Here is a 24,203-nt window from a genome sequence, read left to right as displayed (position 1 = left end):
AGGCGGCTAGGCACGGCCAGGTGCCTCTGCCTAGTGGCAAGTCATTAACTGTGCTTCCAGCAGAGTGCCTCTGGCAGGGGGAGCCTGAGAGCAAGGACCTCACATGCCACGTCGTGGCTTTTGGACTTGAACCTGAAGTCAGTGAAGAGTGACCTGGGGAATCTTAAGTAAGGGAGTGACATAATCGGATTTGTGTCTGAGAAAATCCTTTTCACTCCAGTGTGGAGATGCCGATGTGGGTCCCAAGCCTCGCTTCCTGACCTGTGTTAGTGCCGAAGGGTAGAGGAGAGCGAGGAAGCAAGCTTGCGGTCGAAGGTGAGAGACAGGCCGTCACTCCCACACTTGGAAAGACTATCATTTATGATCTAGAAATCTTGAAGGCTAATAATTGAAAAGTCCTGTTTTGTATACCTAAATTCCTAGCGTTTTGTCTCTTAAATGCCCATGAGATGTTTGTTGGAAGAATGAACGCCATTTCTTTTGGGCAAAGGTGGCCGATTTAGTCTTTTCATTCCATTTTGCATGAACTCTCCTATCTTGTGTTTCCCAGGTGTACGCTCACAAACCACAGAACTGAAATAACGCACACAGATCCTGGGTGGCAGCAGGAAGCCAATCTTGGCTTCCGAAACTTGCCAATGATAAGTAAGAGTGAGTTGTAAATTATTGTGGACCAAACCATGAAGGAATGGTAAAGTTAATTCTGCTAAGATTAGTCAGAAAATAGTTTGAATGTGTTTTGAATCGCCCTGACAGAAAGGTGAGCATGTGTCTGTACTGTTTGCTGGGCCTGGTCAAAAGACCGTATTTTGCTGAATGAAAGGATCGGAGGGGCAATTCTTCTGATCTTTTGCTAGGCTGAACTGAGTCCTCCACTTTGATGACATTTGAAGTTGCAGGCCCATTAATGAGAACACTTTAGCTGGTCTCAGACCAATCTTTCTTCCTCTTCTCTTTACCTTTGTTCATTTGGGGCCCCCCTCTTTGGTCCCTCAGCATGGGCAGACCTTCTTCCATTAAAGAATAAGAGCATTTTCCCCCGGAGCTCAGGCCATCTGAGACAGCTGCCCCTTCTCTCTCCCCGCCCCCCCCCCCCCCCGCCCCCCATCCCCAGCCCCTCTTGTTTTCTGTCTTCTTTAAGACTTAGCTGAGGGGGTGAAGAAAACCTTTTTTCCTCTCGCCAATCCGTTACACTGCTCTCAGGGACCTTCCCCTGTTTGAGTACATGGTGATTTTGAGTTACATTTTGATGTAGAAGGTGCAGTCTTTAAAGAAGAGTTCACATATTTAATTGATGATCATGGCATGGAGGGAATAGAGTAATTGAGTATATTGTCCATTTTCAGGATGGAAATTAAATTAGAGCCAGCCTTTAATTAAGAGCTGCGGTAGTTACTGAGGCAGTGTGCCATGGTGAAAAGGGGGAAGGCTTTGACTCCACAGACTTGAGTTCAAGTGCTGGTTTCCTCATTGACAGATTTGCGACGTTGGGCAAATACTTAACTTGGCTTCACTCTCCTTCTCTTTAGAATGGGAATTAATAACACCAGCAAAATCTCGGTTGTTGAAAAGGATGAAGGTCAAATAAAATAGTAGATATTCAGTACCAGCTCTGTTTTTGACACCTAGTGAGAACTCTCTGTAGGACAGTTGTCCTCATGATTGTCATCCACAGCGGTGGCAGCATAGTGCCCTGTGGAGCGAGTGGACCCGGGGTCAGGACAGGGTGTGTGTCCTAACCTGAAGCCACATTCTGGCGGTGGGTGTGATGCTGAGGAGGGGGCACTTCGCCTCCCAGAGCCTTAGCTTATACAGCGAGGGCTGCGATTTCTACCCTAAAGGGCTGTGGAAACGGAGATGGTGAACGTCCAGCACTAGTCCAGACCTTGGCAAGTCATGGGCATCCCAAACGCAGACCTTTGTCAATGTCATCTGGACTCTCCTTTGAAAACTTTTTTTTCTTTTTTTTCCAACAAAGCCCCTAATTCAAATTCAACGTTGGCCTCAAATTTTGATTACTCTCAACGTTGCTGCAACAGAAGCACGCCCAGAAAATAATCATTCCAGTGTTCCTCTGAACCTGGAATGTACGAGGAATCAAATGCAAACATATAATCCTCGATATGAATCTTGGTAGGAGACTCTCGTTTCAACTGCCTTGAGAAATTGCACTGAGTATGGAAAGGATGTCAGAACTTTAGCCAGAGCTGCAACTATAATCACATTATTTTGCTGCTGCTCAGTGGAGCTAAGAAAGCTTAAGAGTATTACCATCTGGGCAAAGCCAACCAATGGTGAACTGTGAACTGCTTACCAACTTAACAGAAACTCTTGCTACCTCATTCATTAATTAGGCCTTTATGGCACACCTTCTCTTGGTTGCCTGGCAACCATAATAGCAGTCATTAAATTCTGTCATTTTGTATTAACCCTTTGGCCCTGGGTGGATTGGGAGCCCCCACCTTAACACTAATGCATTTTACATTAGTACATCTACCTGGGAAATCCCATTCCCTTGACACATAAGCCGTAAAGAGCAAATAGCCAGAGTCCAAAACCAGAAAAATTTCCTTTTTTTCCTTCACATTAGTGTATGTGCTTTTAAGGCTTTACAAAATGTATCTGTCAGGATGGAGGCCATTTCCCAATTTGCTGACAGACAGACATAACATACACCCAGCAAGATGAAAAGACTGCTGGTTTCCCAGAAAACAGGAGCTGACTGTGACTTCTGTGGGCTTATGGAGGAAGGAGCCCGTGTGAAAACCAGATGGGAGAGCTGTGAAGAGTTGTATGTTTCCAAAATTGCCTTTGTAGCTGCTTTACAAAAATTTGGACCATGCTTGCTGGAGGGATAGGGGCCATTCCAACGACACACTGCTTGGCATCTCAGCGGTGGATTAGCATGGTAGAGAATAAACTCACAGCAAAAGCTGTGAGGAAATGGAGTGGCCAAAAGGCAGCCTCTAGGAGACGGTCAAGGGCTCCCGCAGTGTTCCGTCCCCTATTACTCACAATTCCGTAAATGTAAACACGGGGTAAAAGTCCTAAATTAAAATAGGGTTTAGGAATTTAAAATGATATATTCTCTTTTCTTGAACGGACTGAAATGATTTGGGGCATGTGTGGTGTAAGTAAAATAAAATAATTCCGTTTCAAGGAAGTAGTATTTTTCTCTCACCGAAAGGAAGTTAGGTTTTGGTTACACAAACCTAGGTTCAAATCCCCGCTCTACCCGGTGGCTGTGTGATTTTACACAGCTGGCTTGCTTGCTTTTTGAACTCCCTTTCCTTATCTATGAAGTGGGGGTAATCCTTTCCCCCATAGGATTGTTGCAGGGGTTGAATGAATTATATACATCTATGGTCAGAACTTGGCCCATGATATGTATTCCATACATTTTTTCAGCAAACGAGTACTGGGACTACCGTGGTGAGCCAGACACTCTGCGTTTCTCAGGAAATTTTACCGCCACAGTTGGTGTCAGATCCCCTTTTTCCCCCAGTTTACCAGTAAGTCCCAGAGAAGGTGTCGCCTGCCCAGATTATTTGACCAGATCTGAGAGTCGTATTTGGGTCACCTGACTAATCTGGCGGCTTCTCGATTAATTTTGTAAGAAGTGAAAAGCAGCCACGTGCATTCACTCACTAAGCCGGAGTTGTTTTATCAGACGTAAAAACTAGATGGTGCATTTGTGGCTCGTGTGATTACAGTGGGGTGGCCCTGTCTTAAAGTTGTTGGCATGGTTTATTGAGAAGTTAACATAAAAATGTATTCTTCATGCCTCCATCCCGCCAAGAATGCATGTGATACTAAGAGCATCTGGGATTTTAAGTGGCTACTGTTTGTTAACAAAGCAGTAACTTCCCCAAAGGAGTTTTGCGAGTTGGGAGAACTCACAAAGGCAATTAATTTTGTTCTTCGGAGCAGTGCCTCCACTGCATTCGTTTGCACTTCATGCAAGCTTAAATGATAACCCAGGAGCCAGTCCTACCATGATCCGATTTGATATTTAGTTTTGATTTTATTAGTAGTTGTCTTTAATAGATGTCTTGTCATGTAGGTTTCCTGATTATTAGTAATTTAAATTGACTCTGAGAATGAAAGGAAACCGCAGGCAAGAAACTGATGGGCTGTGACCACAGCGGTCCTCCAGCTCTCACGGCAGCTGTGACGCCTCGGCCCCCCCCCACCCAACCCCCTCCAAGGCTTTGAACAGTCTTGCAGCTAATGCTGAAAATGAGAGCTTAATACCGTTAGTGTGTGGGAACCTGTAAACGCAAATGAGCATCGTAAGTGTTCTTTCCCCTTTGAAGGTAAGTGTTGTCCATGGGTCCCCTCTCTACTGGATCAGATCGAATTTGACCCAGGAGTAGCGATCTGGGAGGATGCTGACTGAAAAACAGTGATCGCAGGAGAAGTAATTTCCCTTGTTCTTATGCAGGGCCTTTCCACCACCCTCTGGAATTGCTTCTGGTGTCTTTGTGAAGGGAATAGATGAACACTTGCTTTTCTCTGCTGTGCTTTAGGTAGTGGCCAGATGCACATGTATACTAAAAGAGGCTGTTCCCTGGAGTGGTCCAGGGCAGTGCAAGTCATGCTCTTCAGGGGCATTTCTTGTGGGCTTTAAGATCCAGTGCTTCAGCACTAATTTCCCTGAGCTCCAGTCCTACGGTTGATGACCCTGGAATCTCGTACCTTAGGGTAGATTTAGCTTACTTTAAATCCAGAGATTTGAAAGCCAACTCTAGGTCATTTGCTAAATAATTCTACTCATTAACCAAGCATGTATTAAGTACCTACTTATTCAGGCATTTATGTGAGGGAAGGAGGGAAGGACATTATTTGGGTGAGTCACTTTCTGTCTTGAGGTAGCTCCCAGTCCCTCAAAGGATGGTCTGACCGAGGCAGTTTTTATAGGAGTTCTGGAACCTCATGTGATATGGCCCCACCCCAGGGTCTCTAAGCCACAGAGTTACTTTTTTGCAATAATTTTGTATTCTCATTTTTCTTGCCGATCCAGAAAGTTAAATTGTGAACAAAATATATTTTAGAAGTGAGTGAAAAAAAAAGAATTTTTAAGAAGTCAGTGAAATCTGTTTCGGAGAAATGTTTGTTCCTGGCAACCAACCTGAAGACTTTTCTTACGGAGCTAGAGCCTAGAAGGGAATCCATTTTCGACTTATCTGTCCCTCCCCTTCTCCCCCCTACCCCAGCCCAGTTTTCACTGTTTTTTGTTTTTTGTTTTTTTAATTTTTTTTTCAACGTTTATTTATTTTTGGGACAGAGAGAGACAGAGCATGAACGGGGGAGGGGCAGAGAGAGAGGGAGACACAGAATCGGAAACAGGCTCCAGGCCCTGAGCCATCAGCCCAGAGCCTGACGCGGGGCTCGAACTCACGGACCGCGAGATCGTGACCTGGCTGAAGTCGGACGCTTAACCGACTGCGCCACCCAGGCGCCCCCACTGTTTTTATCGTTGTGGTAACATACAGGCATGTGATAGTGTGTGGAAGCATGCTGCTTTTCCCCTGCCACAGCACTCCTGGCTCCCTCTCCAAGAAGGGCTGGCTCTGAGAGGTTTTGTCCTCCCAGCCTGCTGGTAAACAAGGTGGCCCAGAGGAAGTCACCAGCACAGCCTCCCACACCTCTGGGGCTGATGTCTGTGACTGAAGCAGGCTCAGTGAAAATTCAAGAGGACACCAGTCCCAGCCTGCCAGAATGACTTTTTTGGAGTATTCGAGGGTGGGCACTGGTTACCGCCGCCCAGGCTGATCCCACTATAAATGTACGTTTTCCAGCATGTGATAATGCCCGTACTTTGCCTTTTGCTTACTTGATCAATTCTAACGTGCCTGCTATAGGCAAGAATGCTTTTAATTATACACATTAATTTTTAAGCAATTTCAGAAGTAAATTTCAATTTCTGGATAGCTTTTGTTTGTAAGCCATGGGTCTAGCTTTAAAAAGGGACATCATCTTACGATTTATTTTTAACCTCCCCTCCCTATATGAAAAAGTAGAGTCATGTCTAGACTCAAACCTCAGCTCATCTTTTATGAACTAGGTGTCCCTGGGCAAGATATTTCACTTCCAAACTCCAGTTTCGGGAGAAAACCAATTAATTAATTAACAAATTAATCCCCTCTCATTGTTGCTAGAATTAACTATGATGTATATATGAAATATCGGCAGACTGTGATGCTTAGGAGAGTCCAGCCTTTTCATGTTCTCATTCTCTTTAGTTTAAATTTTAAAATGTATTCATTGTCTTTACCGTGATTTGTGGGAAAACTGTGTAGTTTGAAATGCCATAATAAGGAGTTTGTGCAAAGCCGTGATGAAAAGCCCGAAGTCCCATTGCCCTGCTCCTATGAACAGTTGCTGTGAAGAAATGGAAATGCTATTCTGAATTGACCTGAGCCAGTGGTCCTGTGCTCTAGTCTCTGATTCCCAGATGATAACAGATGTCTCTTAAGTGATTCCAGGTGTTCTGAACATTGTGAAATCTCTTATCTGCCACCTCCACGGTTACTCCTTAAAGTTCTTTTATATCGCCTCTTTAATAGTATTTGAAGGATCGGGGTTCCTTGACAGCTGTTGGAACTCTAACTCCCTACTTGAAGGGACGCTGCTTTTAGTCCTCAGGTGATCTCCAGACTTTCATGCTGTACTGTTTGATTCGAGCCCACATGCCAAATAGTTTTTAATATGTTCTCCTTTTTTATTAAACAGATTTTGTCATGTCCAGGAGATTTCCTGCCGGTAGCAGCTCTAACTTTTTCTCACCATCAAGGCATTCCCTGCCCCTTGTTAACTCTCGGCCTGGGATTTTCTGCATACTTCTGTTCACAGTATTCCTGTTGGCATCCCGTGGGCTAGGAAACCTTCCCTGACCACCTTCAGAATCCAGTCCTCCCTCTCCCATAATTTAGAGTGTTTTATGCATACTTGTAGGTTCAGGCCTTTCAAAGCCCACATTCACTTTGGGGGAAGTTCTCGTGTGTCACATCTGAGCTTCACTTCTGTAGCAGGAGTTGAGGTATTTCGGTAGAACATTCTGTCAGATTAAATGCGATGGGAAGTATTTAAGTATGTAAGTATGTAAGTCCATTACAGAGCTGGACTTGATGTCTAAGTTAAGCTGTACATCTTAACAGCTTTATGACCTTGGCCTAGTATTTCGGCTTCTGAGGCTTCTCGCGTTAGGCTGTTGCAGTGGTTTTGTTTTCATCCTGCCCCAAACCCAGTGAAAAGAAGGGGAGTGGAGGTATTGGCTTGAGATGGAAGGAGACGTAGACAATTTCCTATGTTTTAGCAGAAGGGAAGGAAGACGAGGCGAACGTACATTTGCATGTACATCCCATGTCTGGCCATGTAGCTGTCGTCCTGGTGGTGGTAATGGCTGATATTTATGGCATGCTTACTCTGTGCTACCCACCATTCTAAATGCTCCAAATATGTTATTTGACTTTCCTGCAGTCCTGTGAGGTTGGTGCTACTCTTATCCCCCATTTAGAAATGAATAAATAGCACAAAAAGGTTGACTTACCCAAAGGACAAGGGAGAGAATAAGGGCCTCGGTGATCTGGTTCCAGAGCCCAGCCATCCAGTGGCGTTTAATAAATATTTATTGAATGAATGTGTTTTTGGAAAGTTGAGGCAATTCCTGTCTGTTAGCTTCTATTTTCTTGATGAAGTAGGTGGTGAGATGAGACACTGAGAGCGAAGAAGAGTGTGTGTGGAGATGAGATGTTTGAGTGGAGAATGGAGGAGATGTAAAATAGTTATGTAGGCTGACTGGTGAAAACAGAATTGCTGGATGGTGTTGAAGGCTTAGTTGGTACTGTAGACTCTGGAAGTGTGGAATTTTTAGAGGCACAATATGTTTGTGGGGAATTTTTTTTCCCCGACCATGCTTATCAGCCCAAATGTAGGCACAGAGAAGGTAACTAGTTGTATTCATTCAGGAATTAGGTGTTTCCATGCATATGTGATGAAACGGAAAGAAACATGATAGACCACAGAACTCAGCTAGGTGAGGCAGCAGTGAAGAATGAAGGGTCTAACACATGGGGAGGTGTATGGTCTGGTAACGGTTGTGAGATGAGTAAGCACCAGGGACAGGAAATTGGTTTCAGAATTGGGGATTCTGAATTGGTGACTTCAGAGGCAGAAGAGATTTGGGAGTGGCAAGGTCAGAGGGACACTAAAGGAGAAGGTACAGTACAGAAGATGTACAGAAGGTGCAGTACAGAAGGTGGCCGAGGTACAGTACAGAAGATGGTCAGAAAGATGACAGGTCATTGAAACTCCTGAGAGGCCAGGGTATTGGACGCAGTCAAATATGCAGTTCTGTTTTTAGGTAATATTTCCCAGTAGCAGGGGAATCATTAATACTGATGTATATTTGTTTATTCCCTTTTGTGTGAACATTCTCAGGTACATATTACTCATCCCAGCAGGTGAGGGAGATGAATGGAAACAACCTCTTCCAAGGTGTTTTAGTTATATTATAATTTTCAAGGAGGTGGGATGTCCCTAGCAACATTTAAAGATTATCAGAACTTTCTAAAAGTGCAAACCAGGGACGCCTGGGTAGCTCAGTCAGTTAAGCGTCCGACTCTTGATTTCAGCTCAGGTCATGGTCTCATGGTTCGTGAGTTCAAGCCCCATGTCTGGGTCTGCACTGACTACCGAGCCTGCTTGGGATACTCCCTCCTGCTTCCCCACCTACCCACCCACCCCCCTGCCCCTCCCCTGCACCTGCTCTCTTGGTCTCTCTCAAAATAAATAAATAAAAACTTAAAAAAAAAAAAGTGCAAACCAAATTTCTATAATACTGAATTTTTTAAAAAATAAGGTACTTTTAGATGCAGGGCAGTTGCACTTTGGGGTTATCTTTCATTGGCTGGTGAGTGACCAGAAAGTATTCCCTAGAGCAATAGTTTTGTTGAACCTTTCACATTTGGCTTTCAAACTCTGATAATGATATCCCGATTGTTTGTTGCTTGCAACTGAAAAAAAGGCCGTCGAAACTCATGATACGTGGTGCCTTGTTAGAAAATTTGGTTGGTGGTATAAAAGACAGAACAGGACAAACAAAAGACTCTTGCATCAGAATGCTCTGTAATTACTTTATCTTAGTTTTTATAACTTTAAATGCATGTTTTTTGATTAGCGAATATAAAATGTTTATAAATCTGAGTATTATTTACATAGGTAGGTAAGGAACTTGCAAATGCTTTGGTAGCTCATAAATATGTTGGTTTGATGAAAAGAGCATTAACTTGAAATCAGAAAGACCTGAGTTCAAAACTTGCTCTATCGAGTGCTATGGGTTCTTTAATGGTAATTCTTAATTCATCGAGTTGTGACAAGGATTAAATAGCTTGTGTAGGTAAATGTTTGGCAGGTAGTAGTTGCTGAACAAATGTTAATTTTCCCCATTATTCCAGTGATTTTTAGATCATTTGGCTTGAGGAAACTTTGGTTTTTCAAGTTCCTTAGAAATCCTAAGTGGAGGGGCACCAGGGTGGCTCAGTCAGTTAAGTATCTGACTCTTGATTTTGGCTCAGGTCATGATCTCATGGTTGGTGAGATCGAGCCACAGTCCAGCCACTGTGCTGACAGTGCAGAGTCTGCTTGGGATTCTCTCCTTCTCTCTCTCTGCCTCTCCCTTGCTCACGTACTTGCACACTCTCTCAAACTTAAAAAAAAAAAAATTCTAAGTGGAAAGTTTGTCATACATTTTCCAGCTTTCATGAGTGTGGCCAAGTTTTAGTAGAAATTTCAGTAGGTACTATCAGAAATACAGTTCATAATGTAGGGATATTTGCCAGAATTGACCCTTGTAGAGATTGACCTATATGGGTGGATAGTAGCCATTGTTGAGGTGGCCATGCACCAAGGGGGTAGGAATAAGCCTTGATGCTAGAGGAAGGTGGGTATTTGCAGAACGCTTAACAGGACTAGGGAAGTGCCCAGGGGAGAGGTGTAGGGAGTAAGAGGCCTCTGACATTTGTCCTCTGAGGTCAAGTTCAGGAGTTAGCAAAGCAGAGGCAGTGCCAGGCCAAGCATAGAGACTCCAGGGAAATCACTTTGGGGAGAATGAGACAGAGAAGGCTTTAGAGCAGAGTTGATCCCAATGTGAGTCAGTTCTTGATCATTACAACAATTCCATCCAAAAGGCATGAGAACAAAGAACATACCTTCTCACCTGGAAACGGGGGCACTGGTGCTCAGAGAGGGGCCAGAGGCAGGGGCAGGGCTGGGAAAGAGAAGTCCCTGGAATTAAGGAGACCTCATACAGAGGGGCCGCTGAGCTGACAGGAGACTTGTCTACTCCACTTAGGCCTTCCCCCCTGATAGGGTTGCATAATGCTTGGCATCTCCACTTTTAGACAGAGAACAGACCTGACCATTTTCCATCCTGCTGGGTTGTGGAACGACAGCTCTTGATATGCTGACCAGCTGCCTCAAGGTTGATTCCAGGGGAACAGTGGGAAACTTACTGATAGCCAAAAGAGGCTGAGACAGAAGTAGTTATCACAAAACTGTAAATGAAATTCAAGTCATATGTTTAACCCAGGGTCACGTATTTATTATGTAATACCTGAGAATGAAGGGTCAAAACCAATGACATCACAAAGAAATCAAGTGATCATTTATTAAGAGATTAGAATCCAGTTAAAAACAAAACTCAGTTTTGGGTATGTTAAAAGAGGTGGAAAGAAGCAGAAGGCTCTAGGAGTTTTGTTTTGTTTTAATTTTACTCCTGATTATATAATCAATATACGCTCATTGCTCAGCCTACTCCCCTAGCAAATTGAAGGTGCTATAAGAAAATAGAAGAAAAAAACCCACACAACCCTACCATCTGCATGCAACAATTATGACATATTCTTTTAGTGTTTTTCATGTACTTATATTTTATATATGGTTATTTAAAATTTATTTTTTCTGTCATGAATATATTTAGGCTCTCGCGTAAATGTAGAGCATGCCAAAATTGAAGAAAGTGACCCATAATCCCCTCTACCCTGAGAATGTAGATGTCCAGAACTATTAAGCAAGCAGTATATCAACATTTTCTTGGTAAATCGTTAATATAGAAATATGTAATTGAGATAATACAGGTTAATAAAAGGGTACAGTTGACAACCCTTCAATTGCACTTCTCTATCCAGAATATCACTTTTATGCATAGTTATTACATGTGTTATGTGATGCATATGAAAGAACAGAACATGTATAAGGTGTCATAAATTGAATACCTGAGAATCTGCTGCCCTAAGAATATGACCACTGGCATTAAAACTATTCCTGTGGGACACGTGGACTGTTTCCAGTTGTTTTTCACTTGTTTGTTGTTATTTTGCTGTAACAAACACTATTATGGACGGTCAGAAGAGAAAGCCTGGAAGCTGCTACCACATCTTCTGACCCATCTGTACATTTGTCTGTGAGTTCTGCTTTTTCTCCTGCTCTCATGGATGCACTGTCCAGATTCTTGGCAAGAGGAGAACCCGCATCTGCTAGGTTCCATCCGCTCTCGCCTACTCAAGATGTGATTCCATCACCTCTCCCCTTTCTATTCTATATTATCGCTTCCCTCGCTCTGTACTCTATCTTTCCCCTCATTGTACAAGCATGTGGCTGTTTTCCCCCATCTTAGAGGGGGTGTGAGAAATCACTCTGTTGGATCAAATTTTTTTTTTTAATGTTTATTTTTGAAGGAGAGAGAGAGAGAGAGCACGCGCACACACACAAGTGGGGGAGGGGCAAAGAGAGAAAGGAGGACGCAAGATCCAAAGCGGGCTCTGTGCTGACAGCAGACAGCCCTATGTGGGGCTCCACCTCCCCAACTGTGAGATCATGACCCGAGCCGAAGTCGGAGGCTTAACCGACTAAGCCACCCAGGCACCCCTGAACCAAGTTCTGATATCTTTCATCATCTGATCTCCAAGGAACCCTATTTTCCTGTTTTCTTCCTACTTTCCAGGCTTTTCTGTCTCCTTTGCTGATTCTTGTATGGTCTCCCAAATCTTTCAACATCTGCGTGCCCCAGGGCTCACTCCTTGGACTGACTTCTTTCTCTTTGAAATGTATTTAATCTGCTGATTACATCCAGTGTCATGTGATGGCTCTAAGTACCATCTGACAGCTCTTAAAATTAAACATCAATCTCAAGCCTGGACTTCCCTGTGAATTCCAGTTGTCTACAGCTCTGCTTGGCTGTTTGACAGGCAGTTTTTTATAGCATATCCAAAATTCAGCTTCTGATTCTCTCAGTCTTCCCCATTTTACTTAATAGTAATGCCATCTTGCCTTGTGATCATGCCAGAAACCTTAGAGCTGTCCTTGACCTCCCTCTTTTGCTCACACATTCTGTATCTAGTCTCCTGGTCAGCTTTCGCTTGTATTCAGGTATATCTTAAGGATGTAATCACTTCTCTTCACCTTACTGCTACCACCCTGGCCCAAGCCATAACCATTTCTTGCTGGATTACTACAAGTGGCTTCCTGGTTTTCAGTTTTAACCTCTTAAATATTTTTATATTTTATTTTATTTTATTTTATTATTTTATTTTATTTATTTTATTTTATTATTTTATTTTAGAGAGAGAGAGAGAGACTATGAGTTGGGGAGAGGGACAGACTGGGAGAGAGAGAGAGAAAGAATCCCAAGCAAGCTCCACTTTCAGCGTGGAGTCCAACTCAGGGCTCGACCCCATGGCCCTGGGATCATGACCTGAACTGAAATCAAGAATTGGATGCTCAACCAGCTGAGCCTCCCAGGCACCTCCAGTTTAAAAAAAAAAAAAAATTAATGTTTTTATTTATTTTTGAGATAGAGAGACAGAGCATGAGCAGGGGAGGGGCAGAGAGAGGGACACTGAATCCGAAGCAGGCTTCGGGCTCTGAGCTGTCAGCACAGAGCCCGACGTGGGGCTCGAACTCATGGATTGTGAGATCATGCCCTGAGCCGAAGTCGAACTCTCAACCAACTGTGCCACCCAGGCGCCCGGGGCACCCCCAGTCTTAACCTCTTAGCTGCAACTTTTCTCAAAAAGCATTCCTCATCTGATCCCACAATGCAGAAAAGGGTTTGAATGACTATTTTCTCAATTCTCTCAAGGAGGGAACATAAATAGTATCATTCTTGGTATATAGAAGTGTAGTTAATCCTTTACATACAAAGGAATACTTAAGGCATTAAGCGTCCCCCCACCCAGTTTCACTGACATACAACTTTGTATTAAGGCACACAATACAATGATATATGCATATATTATAAAATGATTACCACAGTGCATTAAGGCTTAATTCTTTCCTTAGAATTTTGAGAAGAGAATGACAGTGTCTACAGTAGGCACAGCACCTCGAGGGATTTTAAGAAAATTGTCAGACCACTCCTTGGCCCCATCCTCCAGTGGTTTTGTTTTGTAGGCCACGTCTTTACAGTACAAGGCCCGAGGTAATGTGGTCCCCTATTTACCTCTCCTTATTTTCATTCCATTTCACACTTCCTCTCACTCACTCTGCTCCAAACATATTGTCCCCTGCATTGTTTCGTCTGGTCAGTGTTCTTCCAGATAACGACATGATTTGCTCTCACCTCTGATTCACGTCACCTGCTTAGTGAGACCTTCTCCGACCCCTGTGTTTAAAATCACCCCTTTATGTACCTCATCCCCCTTCCTTGACTTACTTGTTTCATGCTATTTCAGTTCTCTTTTTCTCATCCTTCCGTTTGCTCTCATTATCCTAGGAAACTTGATTTTCCTGTTATCATTTCCCACTTCATTTTGTGCTTTTTTCTTCAACTTTTAACATTCATATATTCATCACCTAGATTTTAAAATTAACATTTTACTATACTTGCTCTACCACATGTCTATCCATCCATCAATACATCTTTTTTATGCATTTCAGAGGAAGTTGCAGACATTAGTACACTTCACCTCTAAACACTTCTGCTTATGTATTACTAACTAGAATTCAGTATTTATCATTCTTTCCCCACCCTTCCTAGAGACAAGTTATGTACAATGAAATGTATAAATCTTAAGTCAACTATTTGGTGAGTTTTGACAAATGCATACACCTGTGTGGTCCAAGCTCTTCTCAAAATATGGAGCATTCTCATTACCCCAGAAAGTTCCCTCATGGTTTTTCACAGCCAAACCCTGCACCTGTCCCCCAAAGGAAGCTACTTTTATTATTTGCTTCCATAGGTGAGTTTTCCCTGTTCTAAAACTTCATGTTCTCTTTTGTGTAAGGATTCTTTCCTCATTGTGATGTTTTTGATATCCATGGTGGTGGTGGTTTATCAACAGTTCTTTGCTATCTATTGCTGAATATTTGTCCATTATATGATTATGTCCCAGTTTGTTTATCCTTGCTCCTATTGATGGACGGCTGGGTCATTCTAGTGTTTGACTATTGTGAGCAACGTTGCTATGAACACTCTTATAGAAGTCTTTCTGTGATCACATATTTTCATTTCCCTTCGGAAATACAAGAAGTAAAAGTGTTGGGTCATAGGATAGTTGTATATTTAGTTTTATAAGAAATTGCCAGGCCTTTTCTTAAGGTGGTTGTACCATTTTGCACTCCCCCCATGTATGAGAGTTCCAGTTTGGCATCTGCACCAATATTTTGTGTTGTCAGTCTCTTTATTTTCAGTCATTCTGGTAGGTGTATCTCACTGTGGTTTTAATTTGCATTTCCCTGGGGACTAATAAGCCCTTAATGTGCTTATTGGCACGTGCAGAAAGTTGGTTAAACCTTTGACTTTTTCTTTATTGAGTTGTAGAAATTCTTTATATATTTTAATACCAATCCTTTGTCAGATATATATATTTCACAGGTATTTTCTCCCAGTCTAGAGCTTGCTTTCTTAATAGCCTCTTTTGATAAACAGGGTTTTTTTTTAATGTTGATGAAGTTTATGAATACTTTCCCTTTATGATCAATATTTGCTCTTGCTCTGCTTTACAAAACTTCTGCCTGCCCTCAAGTTGCTCTTATGTTTTCTCTTATGCGTTCATCTAGAAACTTTATAATTTTTGCATTTAAATTTGTTCTCTATCCTAAATTAATTTTTGTACCCGGAATGAGGTGGGGATTTGGTGTTCATTTTTTTTCTTTCCATATGTTTATCCAGTCTTTCCACATCATTTGTTGTGAAGACTATTTTCTCTGTTGGGTTGCTCTGGTGCCTTAATGATTGTATAAGTGTGAATCTATTCTGTGCCATTGTTGGATTTATTTATCTTTATGCCACAGTCTTGAGTACTATAGTTTTGAAGTGACTATTGAAGACTGGTAGTATATATGCTCCAACTGTGGTATCTAGATTGCTTTAGATATTCTAGATCATTTGTATTTCCATGTATATTTTAGAATCAGTGTGGCAGTTTCTACAAAAACATCTGATTGCAACTGTATTGAATCTATTGCTCAGTTTAGAGAGAAGACATCATAACAGTATTGAATGTTTTAATCCATGAACATGGCCTATCTCTCCATTTATACATATCTTTAATTTCTTTCAGCGGTATTTTTTACTTTTCAGTTTCAAGGTCTTACATGTCTTTTGTTACATTTATTCCTAGGTATTTTAGGGTTTTTTGTTTTGCTTCATTTTACCATGCTGTAAACAGAATTGTTTATTTTATTGTATTAGCCAGTTGTTTGATATACATGTAATTGATTTTTTTGTATATTGACACTGTATCCTGTGACCTTGTTGATTTTAGTTATTAGCTGTTACAGTACTTTATTAGATTCTCTAGGTCATATAAACAATCATGTATCCTGCATATATAGAGAAACAGTTTTACTTCTTCCTTTTGGATTTTTATGACTTTAATTTTTGTTTCCTTCCTTATTGCACTGGGTAGGACCTCCAGTGCCATGTGGAATGTTGAACACAAGTGGTGAGAGCAAATATCTTTATCTTGATTTCAGTGTTTTACTATAATGTATAATAAAGAACTGTAGATTTTTTTTTAGAGATACCCTTAAAGGGAGGAAGCTTCCTTCTATTCTGAGTAAACAGAGGTGTTTTTTTTTTTTGTTGTTGTTGTTGTTGTTTTTATCATGGATGGGTATTGACCTTTGTTTTTTATTCTGCATCTATTGCTATGAACACCTGTCTTTCTCCTATATTCTTTTAAAATGGTAAATTACAGGGGCACCTAGGTGGCTCAGTTGGTAAAGCATCTGATTCTTGATTTTTGGCTCAGGTCATGATCTCACAGTTTGTGGGATTGAGCCCTGAATTGGGCTCTGCACTGACAGCGCAGAGCCTGCTTGGGATTCTCTCTCTCCCTCTGTCTCTCTGCCCCTCCCCTGCTCATTCTCTCTTTCTCTCTCTCTCTCTCTTTCTCTCTTTCTCTCTCTCAAAATAAATAATAAAAACATTTAAAAATTGAAAAAAGTAATCTTAAAAAAATAAAATGGTAAATTATAATCAATTGCTTTTAAATGTTCTAAACCACTTGATAATATTTTATCCTTTTTATATATTACTGGACTTTGTTGAATATTTGGTGTAGAAATTTTGTCTCTGTTCATGAGAGATATTAGGTTATATTTTTTAAATATCTTTGTTCAGTATTATTATTGGGGTTATTTTTCTTTTAGATGTTTGAAGTTTCTGCCTTTCACATTTAAATTTTTAATCTACCTGGAATTGCTTTTTATGGGTATTGTGCAGTTGAATTCCAATTTCATTTTTTTTTCTCCATTTGGAAATCTAGTTGCCCCTGTAATGTGCTTTGAATAGCCATTCTTTCCCCTAGGAGTTTGCGTTGTCCACCTCATCATATATCTATATCAAGTTTTCCTTTATCTACAGGTCTTATTTCGGGTTTTTCATTCTGTTAGCTACTTTGTCTATCCCTATGCTAATATTTTGTTGTGTTGGTTACTGCAGTCTTAATATTTGTCGATAAAGTTTCCTCACCTTCTTTTCTTCAAAAATGTCTTGCTTTTAGTCCATATACATTTTAGACTTGTGTTACTAAGTTTCATAGAAGCCATGTTGAGATTTTGATTAGACTTTCATTGAATATGTAGATCGGTCTGTGGTGGATTAACATCTTTATGTTAATGAATCTATCCAATTTCGAATGTGATGTCGGTTTTTTTAGGTCTCGTTTTAATATCTTCTAATAACATCTAAACGTATCTTCCATAGTGGTCCTGCATATCTTTGAGTCATTTTTTCCTGAAGAACTTATTTTTTGTGTGTGTGAGTTTATCAATGGCATGTATCTTTAATTTTCTGTTGTTTAGCAATTCAGTTTTTAATATCTTGATCTTTGGCCCATGTACCTAATTAATTCTAGTTATTTATTACATGTTCTTTTGGGTTTCAGATAGAAAGTCATGTAATTTATAAATGACTATTTTGTCTTCTTTCCCTTTTTAAAAATGTTTATTTATTTTGAGAGAGAGCGAGCGAATGCACGCGTGGGTGCCCAAGTGCATGTGAGTTGGGGAAGGGCAGACAGAGAGGGAGAGCGAGAATCCCAAGCAGGCTCTGTGCTGTCGTTGCAGAGCCTGACCTGGGGCTCAGTCTCAGGAGCTGTGTGATCAAGACCTGAGCCGAAATCAAAAGTCAGATGCTAAAGCGACTGAGCCACCTAGGCGCCCCTCTTTCCTCTTCTTTATACCCTTTATTTCGTTGTTGTTTTTTTTTGGTTTTTTTTTGCCCAGTTGTGCTGTCTAGTATCTCTAATACAGTGTTGAGTAGAATTAAAGATAGTGGATTTTTTTTTTTACTGTGTCTGATCTTAAAGAGTATTTTAATATCCCTCCAGTAAGATAGGTCTTAATTAGTTATTTATTAGGTTAAAGAGGTTCTTTTGTGTTTCTGATTTGCTTTTACTTGTTTGTTTCATTTACTTGCCACAAATTAGTGTGTCTAATTGTTGATCTTAAATGAATTTGCTTATTCCATCTTCCTGATTTGTCTTTGGAGTTCTGTAATTTCACAATGCTTTATCTCTGATATAGATTTATTTATCTTGCTTGGGATATCTGGATCAGAAGTTCTGGAATGTTATCAGCCATTATTTCTTTGACTTTTGCCTCTTCTCCATTCTTTTTATTACATTCTTTTAGAAATCTGATTAGAATGTGTTAGTTAGGCTTTTTCACTCTCTCTTCTTAGTTGCCTATCTTTTGCAGACTTTCAGGGTGGTATGGCCATAGACTATCTTCTTTTTCACATGTAATTTTTTTCTCTTTGTCTATTTAGACCGTATTATGGGTAACATATCTGGGTTTATTTTTCAGTTCACTAATTTTACCTTTACATGTGTCTAATTTTTTCGATTTGTGAAATTCCATTTTATTCTTTTATAGATCTGCTTGGCTATTTATAGTCTTTTGTACTCATTTTCAGTCTTTTATTTTTGTAAACATATTGAACAGTTTTTAATATTGTTTCTGATTATTTTAGTTGTCTATAAAGTGATATTTGTAGGACATTTTTGAGGCCTTGGTTAAATTTTGAGTCCCTCTACACTAGATTTGTATTTCACTTATGCTTCTGTCACCTAGATGTACTGATAATTAATTATGCTGCCCTATAAATTATCTGTTTGCCATTTTATGAGACCATAGTAGGTGAATTTGGGTTACAAATCCATGTGAGAGCATATTTTAGTTTGAAATTCTCAGTGGAGATGTTTGTTTCCACCCTGCAAGAGCATCCAGAATAGAACATTTTCTGCTGGCAGAATTTATGCAGATTTAAAAATTTTTACACTAAAGATGTAGCCCTCAAGCACCTAAATTTAGGCTGTAGTATACTTAGGAGGTTTCTAGGCTTTACCTCTTTTCACTTCTGCCTTGTATCTCCATCATTTGGGAACTCAAAATGCCCACAGCTTGGTAAAGGGTTTCAGGGTAAAAGCCAGCTTTGTTGCTAATTTACCTGAGTTCCTGTTTCCATTTCATCTTCTCTCTGGAGTATTTGCTTTTTGCCAGATTAGCAATTTGTTTTTCCGAATATCTAATCTTCCGTACGCCAAAATGGAAGACCTGACAATATGCAAACACACACAAGCACAAATTCGCCGATTTTAAGTGTACAGTTCAGCAAATTTGACAAAAGTATACAGTTGTGTAACTACTACCATAGTCAAGATACACAACATTTGTTACCCTGAAAAGTTCCTCGTTCCCCTTCTCAGTCATCCCCTCCCAACTTTGGCCCTAGGCAACTGAAGACCTGTTTTCCTTCACTAGAGATTAGCTTTGTCTGTCCTGGGATTTCATGTGACTGGAATCATATATTATGTACTCTTTTATGTCCGTCTTCTTTTGTGCATCTTAACATTTTTGTGATGCATCCATGTTGTTATGTATATGAATAGTTTGTTCCTTTTTATTGCGGAGTGGTATTCCATTGTATGGATATATCTCCGTTTATTCCCTCGTTGGTGGCCATTTGGGCTGTTTCCAGATTTTGGTTACCCTAAAGAAAAGTGATATGTTTAAGCTTTTGTATGAATGTATGATTTCTGGGTCTTGCGGTATAATAACTTCATAGGAAACTGTCAAATTTTTCAACAATGTATAATCGTTCAATTGCTCCTTGACTTCATCAACTGTTGATATTATCTTTTTCATTTTAGCCATTCTATTAAAATCATGGTAGTGTCTCATTGTGGTTTTCATTTGCATTTCCTTGATGACTTACAATGTTGAAAGTCTTTTCATGTGCTTATTTCCTAGAAGATAACTATATCATGTATTTCCTTTGGTGAAATGTCTATTCAAATCTATTGACTATTTATTAGTTGGGTTCTTTGTCTTACTGTTACTCAGTTGTAGGGGTTCTTTATATACTTCAGCTACAAACCTTTTATTAGATATGTGGTTTGCAAATATTTTCTCTTAATCTGTGGCTTTTCTTAAATTTCCATAACATTTTCTTAATTTCAGAGTCCGGTTTTTCCCCAATTGTTTCTTTAATGGTTCGTGTTTGTTTTGTGTATTTTATGAAATCTCTGCATGACCCTAGAACACAAACATTTTCTCCTATATTATAGATGTTTCATAGATTTTTCTCTTATATTTAGAGATCTATTTCTATTACTTTTATATTTGATGTGAGGTAAGGAAATTGATATTAAAAATTATGAATTGAAATTAATAACATACTATTTTCTAGTGGCACTGAAATATAAAATACTTACACCTGAAATTTAATATATTCTGTGTCAACCTTAATTTTTAAAAAAATGAAATAGGGGTAAATTGAACAAAATAGTTGCATTCCCTGGACACCGGAAGGTGTGAAGCCTTTCTGAGAAATGTTCACAGAAGATCTACATAAATGAAGTGATAAGCCATGTTCATGGATTCTAGAACTCAATGTTGTCAGGATATTGTGATGGTTTATTGTACATATCAATTGCGCTATGCTGTGGTGCCCGGTTGTTGGGGCAGACGCTAGTCTAGGTGGTGCTGTGATTAACATTTATAATCTGTTGACTTGAAATAAAGGAGATAATGCTCCAGTACTTGGTTGGGCCTCATCCAATTAAAGTCCTTAAAAGCAAAAACTGAGCTTTCCTTGAGAAAAAGGGATTTTTGCCTCAGGACTAAAACATAGAACTCCTGTCTGAGTTTACAGCCTGCTGGCCCACCCTACACATTTTGGACTCAAGAATGCAATATCTCCTCTTACCTGAGCTTCTAGCCTGCTGCCTGCCCTAGAGATTTTGAACCAGTTCCTTAAAATAAATCTTTCCGTGTGTGTGTGTGTGTGTGTGTGTGTGTGTGTGTGTGTGTGTGTGTGTACACACCCCCTATCGATATGGTTTTTCCCTGGAGTACTGTTACAAAGATGTCAGTTCTTCCCAGGTTGACCTATGGAGTGCAGTGCAATGCCACTAGGCTTTTTTTCTAGAATTCAGTAAGGTGATTCTAAAATTTGTATGGAGATTTATATGGCAAAGGATTTAGCTAAAATAAGTTTGAAAAGGAAGAATGAAGTTGGAAGAACCACATTACCTGATTTTAGGTCTTATTGTAAAGCTGTCGTAATGAAGACATTGTGATATTGGCACAAAGATGGACATACAGATCAGTAGAACAGAATAGAGAATCTGTTTGTTTGTTTGTTTGTTTGTTTGTTTGTTTGTTTTTGACAAAGGTGCCAGAGTCATTCATGGGTGGGGAGGGGAAAGGATAGTCCATTTTAAAAAATGTCAATGGAACAATTGGAGATCTACAGAGGAAAAATGAAAGTGACTTTTGAATGAATGAATATACTTCTTTTCAGTACAGAACGAAAAAATAATTAACACCATCCTAAAATAGGAATTGTTGTGTATTTCCTTTTCGATCTTTTCTAATGATACATGTAATATACATATGGTACACATGTACATATTTGAAAATTTACATATTTGAGATCATGTACCTTTTTTATCGTACTCTTTTTACATATTTTTGTAATATTAAAGTGTCCTCTCTGAAGGACATTTTTTTCCTGAAGGACATTTTAATGGCCACATAATGCTAAATCATGAAGGTGTTTCCATACCTCACTGATCCTTCACTGTCGAAATTAATAATAGTAATAGTAGCTGCTATTTATTGGTTACTCACTACCTAGGAACTGTTAAGCATGTTACATGAATGTTACTGTTGAATCCTTATGACAACTTTAAGATATTTAGCTCCATTTTAAAGAAAAAGAGGGACACCTGGGTGGCTCAGTCAGTTGAGCGTCTGACTTTGGCTCAGGTCATGATCTCACAGTCTGTGAGTTCGAGCCCTGTGTCAGGCTCTGTGCTGACAGCTCAGAGCCTGGAGCCTGCTTCGGATTCTGTGTCTCCCTCTCTCTCTGCCCCTCCCCCCGTTCATGCTCTGTCTCTCTCTCTCTCTCTCTGTCAAAAATAAATAAACATTAAAAAAAAATTTCTAAAGAAAAAGAAACCAAGGGTTTAAGTAACTTGCCTGTCTCTAATGTGTGAAGCTTGGATTTATAATCAAATTTCTTTTATTCCAGTCCCTGAGAAAAGCAGACTGCCAATTTTTATTCTCTTTACAATTTTTTGCCATCATAAGAAGCTCTGAGCTGGGTATGTTTGTGTTTAAATCATTGTCTACATTTCAGGGGCGCTCGGTTGGCTCAGTTGGTTAAGCCTCTGACTTCAGAGCATGTCATGATCTCACAGCTTGTGAGTTTGAGCCCCGTGTCCGGCTCTGTGCTGACAGCCTGGAGCCTGCTTCAGATTCTGTGTCTCCCTCTCTTTCTGCCCCTCCCCTGCTCATGCTCTCTTTCTCCTTCGAAATAAATAAACATTAAAAAAAATTTTTTAATGGAATTACATGATGCTGGTCAAGTCACTTAACTCTTCTCTGACTTGTTTTCTGTCTGTGAGGAGGTCACTAGGTTTATAGCTTTGTGACCAAGTGAAGTGTCCTAAGGAGGGAGTGTTTCCCAGTGAGCAAAACCTTACCTATTCTTGATTGGGAAGACACTAAGGAGGCAACATGGTGTTTTGGCTTTGGATCCAAAGAGAGCTGGATTCAAATATAGCCCTAACATTTATCAAGTGATCTCACACACATTTCCTGAGGCTCAGCCCCACTTTTCTAATATCTCAGAATGTAGAACAAACACATGCTGATCTTCTAAACAAAAGGATCTCAAGAGTCCTTGATTTGTTCTCCAGTGCACACACTGCCGCCCTCCCCCCTCACGTCCTACCCCCCCATTAGGGTACAAGAAGCAGGGTAATCCCGCTTTCATATGATGCCAGTCTTTCTTCCTCTGAGGAGTTACTCAGTTCAGCCTCTTCCATATGACATGGTAATGGTGGAGTTAAATCTTCTTGGTTCTTGACTTCTATCATCTGCAGGTCTGTTATCCTTTGCATTCTCTTAACCTGTTGTTTGAGATCATAAGACCCAAGTGAGATAGGAGGTCACGTCTAAGTTTATGGAAAAGATTGTTTTTAAGCAGCCTAAGGATTGTGTTTACATTTAGAATATCCTTTCATTTTCATTTCCAAGTTTAAGGCTTAAGTACCCACCCTTGGTGTTAGGGGAGGAAAGATAAAGACAACTGTAACTGTCCATTACACCTGGTGTCAGTCTATAACTCCTTCTGCAGTTCCCGGGATTTGCACTAAGGCGCCAAGAATCTCAGAAACCCACCACAGAAGAGGAGGAGGAGGAGAAAGCCTGATAAATTAAAAGTTGGAGAAGATTAGCTAGTAGGTAGAATAATGCCCATCCACTTGTACTCACTTCTGCTGATGGGAGCATGCACTTTTAAATTTTGTCTATATTAATAGAGCCGTGGTGATTTTTGCTTATAGAAGCCTCGGTTAAAGATGATTGTTTTTAAGTGCAAGAAGAGAGGAATGCGGAACCTAGGTGGAGATTAAATAATTATGCATGAGTGCATGTTTATAAATATGCATGCTTTCTTCCTTTTCTCTTCCTAAAATGGCAAGAAGGATATCTGGGGAACAGAATGTACTTCTTCTACAAGCAGATCTTTACCTTGTTGGAATTTGGGGATTCCTCTTAATGCGTAAGGCATGCCTCTTTCACTGTTTAGCTCTGATTTCCATTTTAAATTTAATGGGCTTGGTTAAATTAGTGTAGTGGCAGGTATTTGGTAAGGCATACTGTTAGGTAGCATCTTAAAAAGTTTGTTTAGAGTGAGCCACAAAGGGTCCTGGTGAGCTTTGTGGTTTTTATTTCTTGTTTTCATATGCCTTAAGTAACCTTAAGAGGACATGATATGTATAAAATAGCCATCGTAATTTAGAAAGGAACATGCTCGATCCCTGTCTTTCTCCGTCTAATGAGTTCATGTAAAAAATATATCAAAAGAAGGACTCGTAGCAGAATCCTCACATTTCAAAGGGGAGTATATTTATTATAAGAACTGCTGATTCATTAGGAATGCTTCCTAATTCGAACAGCAGCAGCTGCTTCTGGTTAGAATAAACTCCATCTCTTCTGCGCCCTCTCTCTCCAAGGGGATGGTAAATTTTGGTTTAAGTCTTTTCTCCTGCTTTAGCTTTTTCTCTCCCTTCCTCACCCTTTCCTCAATTAGGATGCTTTATCCTTTTCAGTGTTGGCACGATTTGAACAACCCCCACCTTTAAAGAATGACTTTTGCTAAGATTACAGATGCTAATAAA

At 40.2% G+C, this 24,203-nt stretch overlaps 1 protein-coding gene across 12 annotated transcripts in view; it reads left to right on the top strand.

Annotated features, from left to right (window-relative positions):
- DENND1A (DENN domain containing 1A) overlaps nucleotides 1-24,203 on the top strand; it is a 510,341-nt gene that overhangs the window by 199,906 nt on the left and 286,232 nt on the right. Inside the window, exon 1 of one of the 12 annotated variants that reach the window (XM_045043646.1) lies at nucleotides 23,947-23,996. The exons of the other annotated variants lie outside the window; for them this stretch is intronic. Within the exon in view, the coding sequence (XP_044899581.1) occupies nucleotides 23,962-23,996 (35 nt within the window). The 5' untranslated portion in view covers nucleotides 23,947-23,961. Of the gene's footprint in view, nucleotides 1-23,946; nucleotides 23,997-24,203 lie in introns of those variants that run through there. 12 annotated transcript variants of the gene reach the window in all.

Source organism: Felis catus, chromosome D4, assembly GCF_018350175.1.
Source record: "Felis catus isolate Fca126 chromosome D4, F.catus_Fca126_mat1.0, whole genome shotgun sequence".
Lineage (NCBI taxonomy): Eukaryota > Metazoa > Chordata > Mammalia > Carnivora > Felidae > Felis > Felis catus.
Note: the sequence above shows the minus strand (reverse complement) of the source record. Positions and strands in the feature narration are given on the sequence as shown.